The sequence below is a fragment of the Biomphalaria glabrata genome, chromosome 4, assembly GCF_947242115.1.
Source record: "Biomphalaria glabrata chromosome 4, xgBioGlab47.1, whole genome shotgun sequence".
NCBI classification, from domain to species: domain Eukaryota; kingdom Metazoa; phylum Mollusca; class Gastropoda; family Planorbidae; genus Biomphalaria; species Biomphalaria glabrata.
Window position 1 is genome coordinate 31,632,936 of NC_074714.1, and position 8,985 is coordinate 31,641,920.

Here is an 8,985-nt window from a genome sequence, read left to right on the forward strand (position 1 = left end):
TGCAAAGTGTTAGGCTATATGATGAGAATGTGCAAAGTGTTAGGCTAAATGATCAGAATGTGCAAAGTGTAAGTGTGAGCAGGTCAGGCATTAAATTATTAACAGTAGGCAGATGTTAGCGTTACTGGGTGGGCTCAATCTGTGCACCTCGGTATGGTGACCAAGGGGCTAGAGTCGCCTAAGTAACCAGACAACTAACTATAACTAAATGAAAACAAGATAACAAACTTTAGTTTAGGATAAATAAACAAAACAAAACTTTATTTACATTAAAATAAATGAATCAATAATAAAATATAATATATACACTAACTTGACTAACCACTACTACTGAACCCAGCAACTAACTAAAACAACTATCTAACACAAACTGATCAAACCAACTATCTAACACAATTTGATCATAACAACTATCTAACTAAAGAAAACTAAATCACTACAAAACAGCAACTATACTAGACCTAGATCTACACAAACATACTACAATAAACTAGTCTAGATCTACAATATCCTACTACTATAAACAACTCATAACTAAAACCAAAACAAGAACACCTTAGTCTTAGTACCTTACTATTAGCATTCACTAAGAACAGAAACAGACTATAACTAAGCTACTAAGTGACTAAGCCTTGACTAAAAAGACTAAGGCAATACTAAACTAGATATCTAGTACAGAAAAAAAATAAATCTAGATCTACAACAGAGTAATATCAGTTATAATAGCACAGCAGAGTAATAGCAGCATGTACTCCAGCAGCTATATTCAGCTGTTAAAACAGCAGTAATATTCAGCAGCTAAAAGCAGAGTAATACTCAATAGCAGCAGTGTAATTGCAGCAGCTATTTCAGCAGTAACAATAGCAGGCCGTCGCAGGTACAGAAATAAAAATATTGAAAACAATTAGGCCTACTAGCATTTAAGATCACCAAGACCTCTCGTCACACAGACAAAGATGCTGTACTGACCGTACACTGGTCAACTGTCCGCTCAACTGTTTTAAAACAACGTGGCATCACTTTTTATACACCCCACCCTAACCTACACAAAAAGCGGAAGTACAAATAATACATTTGGCACTAGCCTATAAAAAATATTATACATAAAAATATAGCTCTGGGAGCGCAAGCTCACATTAGGCTAAATGATCAGAATGTGCAAAGTGTTAGGCTAAATGATCAGAATGTGCAAAGTGTTAGGCTAAATGATCAGAATGTGCAAAGTGTTAGGCTAAATGATCAGAATGTGCAAAGTGTTAGGCTAAATGATCAGAATGTGCAAAGTGTTAGGCTAAATGATCAGAATGTGCAAAGTGTTAGGCTAAATGATCAGAATGTGCAAAGTGTTAGGCTAAATGATCAGAATGTGCAAAGTGTTAGGCTAAATGATCAGAATGTGCAAAGTGTTAGGCTAAATGATCAGAATGTGCAAAGTGTTAGGCTAAATGATCAGAATGTGCAAAGTGTTAGGCTAAATGATCAGAATGTGCAAAGTGTTAGGCTAAATGATCAGAATGTGCAAAGTGTTAGGCTAAATGATCAGAATGTGCAAAGTGTTAGGCTAAATGATCAGAATGTGCAAAGTGTTAGGCTAAATGATCAGAATGTGCAAAGTGTTAGGCTAAATGATCAGAATGTGCAAAGCGTTAGGCTAAATGATCAGAATGTGCAAAGTGTTAGGCTAAATGATCAGAATGTGCAAAGTGTTAGGCTAAATGATCAGAATGTGCAAAGTGTTAGGCTAAATGATCAGAATGTGCAAAGTGTTAGGCTAAATGATCAGAATGTGCAAAGTGTTAGGCTAAATGATCAGAATGTGCAAAGTGTTAGGCTAAATGATCAGAATGTGCAAAGTGTTAGGCTAAATGATCAGAATGTGCAAAGTGTTTCGTTAAGGAAAAAAGTGTTGGGAAACAGTGCACTAGACACACACACACACACACACACATATATATAAATACATATATAAAAGAACCAAGCTGTATACACGTTACAAAAAGTATTATTGTCCTTTCTTTTTTTTTTTTTTTGACTATACCAAGTGCTATTTGAGCATGGAATGGGTTGCCTGAGCCAGCACGGAAAACCAGAGACTTGGCAGAATTGAAGTCATTGGTTAACATGCATGACTAGGGCTAAATTATCTTCTTTTTTTAAAGTAACAAGGGTTATATAAAATAAGAAAAGAAAACAAGGTTACTAAGACAGTTTGTGTGGAACACAAACTCCAAATAGGCCCCGGTAAAAAGCCGGGTTTCAATATTTTCAGAAAGAATATCAGAATCAAATTCTTGTGTGGTGCCCCAACGATCCATCAGACCAAGGTATAGGTGAAAGTGAAGGTGAAGTTGGATGTGAACCTGGCCTAACTGATGTCATAAAATAATTATATACTTGATCTAATTGTTTTGTAAAGGGTCAATCTCTTATTCAAAGCCTCAAGAAAAAAAAAACATTTCCGTAAATAAAAAAAAATAAAAAATCCTTTAGTTAAATGCCCTGTGTCTGTTTTTTGTACCTCTGCAGTTCACGCGATAATATGGAAAACTACTAATTAATTGTTGTTTTAAATTATATCCCGCTTATATGCATAGTAAATAGATTTTTTTCGATTTAAAAATAAAAGTAAACATTTCTTTTGTAAATGTAGTAGTTAGTATGACAGAACTTACTTAATTTAGCAATAAATTTGTAAAAAATAATTTTGTTGACATAAATTCTAAAACCGTTTGCATAAATGTATTAAAATATGGTAAATGGTCACCTCCCTACTAAATAGCTTCCCGTATTTGTTACTATTAATAGCAAATATTTGTAAAAATGGTGTATTTTTATGAAAAAAACTGCTTGCATAGTTGATTTCAAAAATTAAATTTTGCGCTTTCAGAAAAGAAAAAAGTAGCCGCTGCATAAGAACTTTAAAAGGTCTAAAATATGATGTCGGATTTTCAATATCTTTTCTAGTTTAAGATCTAAATGGGACGGACGGACAGACAGATCACACAAAACACATAGCGTCTTTTCCCCTTTCGGGGGGCCGCCAAAAAAAGAGCATAATATCTTTCATATTGTCCAATCCATTTCACCTTGGACAACTTATTTCTTGATGCACTAGAACTTGAGAGGATTTTGACAGTGAGTGTGACTGTACCAGCTCAACATTCCTTTCTTCACTATATTTAGAAATTCTTCTTTTTTGTTAAAGTTATGCTCTGTCAATACGGAGAATGATACAGATAGGCATACAGCACTAAACTTAAAGCATCTTTTCTTCACAAGAGCCTCTTTAAAAAAGAACACATTTTTCATTAGCTATGTGTTTTTGTCACAAATTGATATGCACCACAATGTACAGTATTGTATAGCACACTATTCCTTACTGAATATCCTGGAGTGATTTTAAAGATGACATTGAACATGTCGTTATGAAGTACGTTAAACAAATACATATAGAAGTTATTTCCCTTATTCGATATCGAACAAAGTAATTAATTACTAATAATTAATTGACTAATCGGTTTATTTTTTTATTGATTCATGTTTTTTTTAGGTACAACAAATAATTGTTTAAAGTTTCAACTTGATCCGAGAATCGGTGTGGGAGAAATAACGTGTTCAATTATCTAAGGGGACTAAACTCTAGATGTTTAGCCATATCTGTGAATACTGAAGGATTTATTTCCCTTTTTGATATCAAACAACTTAATTAATTACAAGTAATTAATTGACTGATTGGTTAATGGTTTTATTGTTTCATGTCTTGTCTATGCCAATGAATAATTGTGCAAAGTTTTAACTTGATCTAAGAATGGATGTGGGAGAACTAACGTGTACGCACTTTTTGACCAGACAGACATATAGACAGACATTGTGAGTAGATATAAACTTTGTCTGGTATAACAAGATAACAAGTTACAAGAAAACTAGGGCACAAGACACTAAAACAAAAGAAATTAGAACACAAGAAATTAAAATACGAGTGTCAGGAAAATGAATTTATTTAGTATATTTATGAATCATTCCCTGAACTTGATGTCAAACCAAAAGGTATAAATATTGATCGACATTGGTACTCTTGGAAACAAGGAGGTACAAAGGGACAAATGGTCACCAGCTCACACCTCTGGCCAAATGGACAGGAAGGTCCACATCTGTTCACAATACAAACAGGGTCTCTGTTGACTGATGGGATACCTGGTGGTGCCCGGTTGTAACAGCAGTTCCCAAGTCCTGTTCCTTCTGCTACACACACAGAGTCAAAGGGACACGATCTTGGTTGGAAAGGGTTACATACTCGTGCACTTATTGAGCTGAGGAAACACAATGTTTAGATAATGTTAGATCTAGAGATGTATGAGCGACTTTTTTGACTGACAATAGGCCTACTTTCGGAAATAGAATGTTTAGATAATGTTAGATCTAGAGATGTATGAGCGACTTTTTTGACTGACAATAGGCCTACTTTCGGAAATAGAATGTTTAGATAATGTTAGATCTAGAGATGTATGAGCGACTTTTTTGACTGACAATAGGCCTACTTTCGGAAATAGAATGTTTAGATAATGTTAGATCTAGAGATGTATGAGCGACTTTTTTGAATCACGATACTTTCGGAAATAGAATGTTTAGATAATGTTAGATCTAGAGATGTATGAGCGACTTTTTTGAATCACGATACTTTCGGAAATAGAATGTTTAGATAATGTCAGATCTAGAGATGTATGAGCTACTTTTTTGAATCACGATACTTTCGGAAATAGAATGTTTAGATAATGTTAGATCTAGAGATGTATGAGCGACTTTTTTGAATCACGATACTTTCGGAAATAGAATGTTTAGATAATGTCAGATCTAGAGATGTATGAGCTACTTTTTTGAATCACGATACTTTCGGAAATAGAATGTTTAGATAATGTCAGATCTAGAGATGTATGAGCTACTTCTTTGAATCGTGATACTTTCGGAAATAGAATGTTTAGATAATGTCAGATCTAGAGATGTATGAGCGACTTTTTTGAATCACGATACTTTCGGAAATAGAATGTTTAGATAATGTCAGATCTAGAGATGTATGAGCTACTTTTTTGAATCACGATACTTTCGGAAATAGAATGTTTAGATAATGTCAGATCTAGAGATGTATGAGCTACTTCTTTGAATCGTGATACTTTCGGAAATAGAATGTTTAGATAATGTCAGATCTAGAGATGTATGAGCTACATCTTTGAATCACGATACTTTCGGAAGTAGAATGTTTAGATAATATTAGATTTTAAAATGTAACAGGTCTTTCTTTAAAAGAGCAGCACGGGCCGCACAGTTGGCTGTGGTGATTATTATTTGTTTCCTCGAATCTTGTGGTTAAGTCTAAAATGGAACCATGATCGAACTCAGTTCTAGTGTAGTGTAGTGAGATACATTCGTACTAGACAAGATTGCAACTAAACTTTGTTTTCATACAAAGCAAATTCGAAAATAGAATGAAATCTTTGAAATGAGCTTAATTGATGCGCAAAATACCACTCATTTAAAATACCACTCATTTAAAATACCACTCATTTAAAATACCACTCATTTAAAAAACCAATCATTTAAAATACCACTCATTTAAAATACCACTCATTTAAAATACCACTCATTTAAAATACCACTCATTTAAAATACCACTCATTTAAAATACCACTCATTTAAAATACCACTCATTTAAAAAACCAATCATTTAAAATACCACTCATTTAAAATACCACTCATTTAAAAAACCAATCATTTAAAATACCACTCATTTAAAATACCACTCATTTAAAAAACCAATCATTTAAAATACCACTCATTTAAAATACCACTCATTTAAAATACCACTCATTTAAAATACCACTCATTTAAAATACCACTCATTTAAAATACCACTCATTTAAAATACCACTCATTTAAAAAACCAATCATTTAAAAAACCAATCATTTAAAATACCACTCATTTAAAATACCACTCATTTAAAATACCACTCATTTAAAATACCACTCATTTAAAATACCACTCATTTAAAATACCACTCATTTAAAAAACCAATCATTTAAAATACCACTCATCATTTAAAATACCACTCATTTAAAAGACCACTCATCATTTAAAAGACCACTCATTTAAAAGACCACTCATTGATTGAAACCTTTCAATGACCTATCAAGAGATGATGAAACGGAGCGTAACTCGACATTTTGAAGACTTTCAAAAGTGACTAGACAAAACTCAAACTACATATTTGTTAAAATACAAGCTCTATCTTTATGAAGTCATGTGTGTGTGAGTGTGGAGAAAATAATCACAAAAAATTTAAGTTCTGTAAATTAGATATTAAGAACAACTAGAGTTACACAGTGGCGTCACTAAGGTTGGTGTCACCCGGTGCGGAAAGTTGTGGGTGTCCGCCCCACCCCCATGACAAATCCCCTCCCCCCAAAAAAACAAACTATCGTTAGTTTTTTTTTTTGAACTATAATGCTGTGTTCTAATAAATTGATTCTTACACTGTAAAACGAGTGTCGATTCTATTGTAAATTTCGTTGTTTATGACATTTTATTAAAAGTTATTACAAAAATGTAAAATTATTGAAAATAGAAAAATTGAATTTGAATATGTTTTCTTTACCAAAGGCTATTAAAGACCTGCTCATGGAAACAGTTTTATATTATGCTAGTGTTTCTAAATTGCTGCCGAAGAGGCAGATCAAGCACTGGACAGATTTTAGTCCCGCCAACCATCAACGAAAGTCTGTTGACCAGTTTTGTTGTTTAACAGCGTCCATCGCGAATCACTCTGGGAAATAGCAAGAGAATATAGTATCCCGCAACCATTGGTCAAGATTCTGAGAAATCTACCAGGAAATCAAACTGCTGCATTAGAACAGATGATGGAGTAACGGAGTTCTTTAACATCGAGATGATCAAGTGTGTATCTTTTCACCATTTCTCTTTCTGCTAGCCATCGACGATGTCATGACAAACAACAACATGAATTAGGCTGCAATCAATATCCCAAATCGTGAACGAAACCGACTAACGAACCTGGATTGTGCAGACGACGTGTAGCATTATTCGGGAATATAATGAAATTCAAGAGATAACGGACAGTGTCGATAAAGACCCATATATAAATACGCTCAGAGTTATGCATATAGGCTAGAGGTCACTTAGTACCCTCGACAACATTGGTCCTATAGATCTTGATCAAATAGAAAAGTTAACCTTTTTGCTCAGCGTTATCACCAGTAATGGAGATGCATAGCATGTTGTTCCATGACCATAGTCAAAGCTGGAGACGTCGTTCAAAGACTACGGCCACTCAGAACAAAGAAATCAATTCGCCTAAAGACCAAGATTCACATCTTCAATACAATCATTGTCCTAACGGCCACCTTCGAGACGTGGAAATTTGAAAAGAGGCTAAACGTGGCTCAGCAGCGATGGCAGAGAAGGATCCTAGTCTTTCCTTTGGAAGTAGGTCAACGAATGGTAGCTTGTCCTACAACTAGCTACTCAGATGTCAATCAGCCCACCCAGACCCTGCACACACGCCGCCTCACTGGCTTCATCAACAATCGTAAGAGCTCTCAGTCCCACAACGTAACAGCACTTACCTAGGTATCAAAGGGTTGCCAGTAAGTAGAGTGTTGAGGTAACGATTTTTGTTACAGACTGCATCCACACCTAGCAAGACATTTAGAGGCGAGAACAGAATGCATCTATTAGTAATGATGTCATGTCTAAACGACTAAAGTCTATGAATGCTTGTCATCAAACCTAGTACTGACCTCTTGGTACGCAAGGAACGCAAACAGGTCTTGGTGGACAGGTGGGACATTGCTGGATCACTCTGCAGACATTTCCAGGCAAACATCGCACAGTGGAACACAGAAAACTGACTGGAAGTTGGGCAGCGGTCAAGTTTAGGACGCTCAGCTAGATAGACAAGGAGATTGAGTGAGAAATACAAAACTCTCTGATTGAGTCTCTGTTTCTGTCTTTGTCTCTGTCTCTTTCTCTCTCTTTCTCTTTCTTTTTTCTTCTCTCTTTCCTCTTTCTTTTTTCCTTCGGTGTTAATTTAACTTAGCTTTCAAATCTCTGATACAAGTAGAAATGTAAGATTATTTGAAGACAATGTAAGATTATTTGAAGACGACTGTAAACACATAACTAGAACACTGATAAATAGACAGTATCTCCAAAGATCGAACAGTGTTTTTGTAGTAATAAAGTATTAAACACTTGGAATTGCTGTGTTTGAGTCTCATGCTATGCATTAAGTTCATTAGTTTTCATGGCCGGTTGTTTACGAGGATCTTGTGAAGCCAGAACAACGTTCTAAGGCCAGAAACCAAGTAAATGTCTAGAGACAAGAATAGTTCCAAGTCACGTATTCACACGGACTCGACTTCAGCAGCGTAGTTACGGCACTAACAATACTGTGTTTTAAATAATCTACTTATTTATATTCTACTTACCAGAACCAACGGAAATAATAAGCCTCTCATGTTTCTGTGTCCTCTGCACTTTCAACTCGACCACCTGGGACTGAGCGATGTGTGATGAAGACAGCCGCTAACTCACTCTTTATATACATGGCATCTCATTGCCCACATTATGTCATCAATAGTCAAGTCAGTTCCTCCATATGACATTTTGACATGTTCTTTATTTTGACGGACATCACATTAGGCAGAGCAAAGGCAAGCGTTGGACAGCCATGACATTAGCAACAAATAAAGAACATCACAAGGTGTGATGGATAGAACATGAGAGGTAGAAAGTGTAGATCCTTTAGTTTCTTTTACTTACACGTTTATCTCTATTACCACACAGACGCTAATTCACAACTCCTTCTCAACGCTGTTGTAGTCTGATTTGAGACCATCTAGCAAGCTTGAGTTCAAGAAAACGTCGATAGTTTGTTTGTTATACCAACTGTTCATTAAAGAGTGACTTTAGTT

The 8,985-nt window shown here is 35.0% G+C and overlaps 1 protein-coding gene across 1 annotated transcript; it reads right to left on the bottom strand.

The window, feature by feature from the left end:
* Positions 1-3,974: 3,974 nt before the first annotated feature.
* On the bottom strand, positions 3,975-8,660 carry LOC106075770 (uncharacterized). The gene is made up of 4 exons (XM_056028049.1): positions 8,500-8,660; positions 7,810-7,957; positions 7,636-7,705; positions 3,975-4,310 (listed from the first exon to the last, which is right to left on the bottom strand). The coding sequence occupies exons 1-4, from the start codon at positions 8,527-8,529 to the stop codon at positions 4,010-4,012; spliced, it is 549 nt and encodes a 182-aa protein (XP_055884024.1). The 5' UTR covers positions 8,530-8,660; the 3' UTR covers positions 3,975-4,009.
* Positions 8,661-8,985: the final 325 nt, after the last annotated feature.

Coding starts and splice junctions, on each gene's coding strand:
- LOC106075770 (XM_056028049.1), bottom strand. CDS start 8,529: ATGAGAGGCTTATTATTTCCGTTGGTTCTG. Junction 7,706..7,809: donor CGTTCCTTGCGTACCAAGAG/GTCAGTACTAGG, acceptor ATGTCTTGCTAG/GTGTGGATGCAGTCTGTAAC. Junction 4,311..7,635: donor GGCAACCCTTTGATACCTAG/GTAAGTGCTGTT, acceptor GTGTTTCCTCAG/CTCAATAAGTGCACGAGTAT.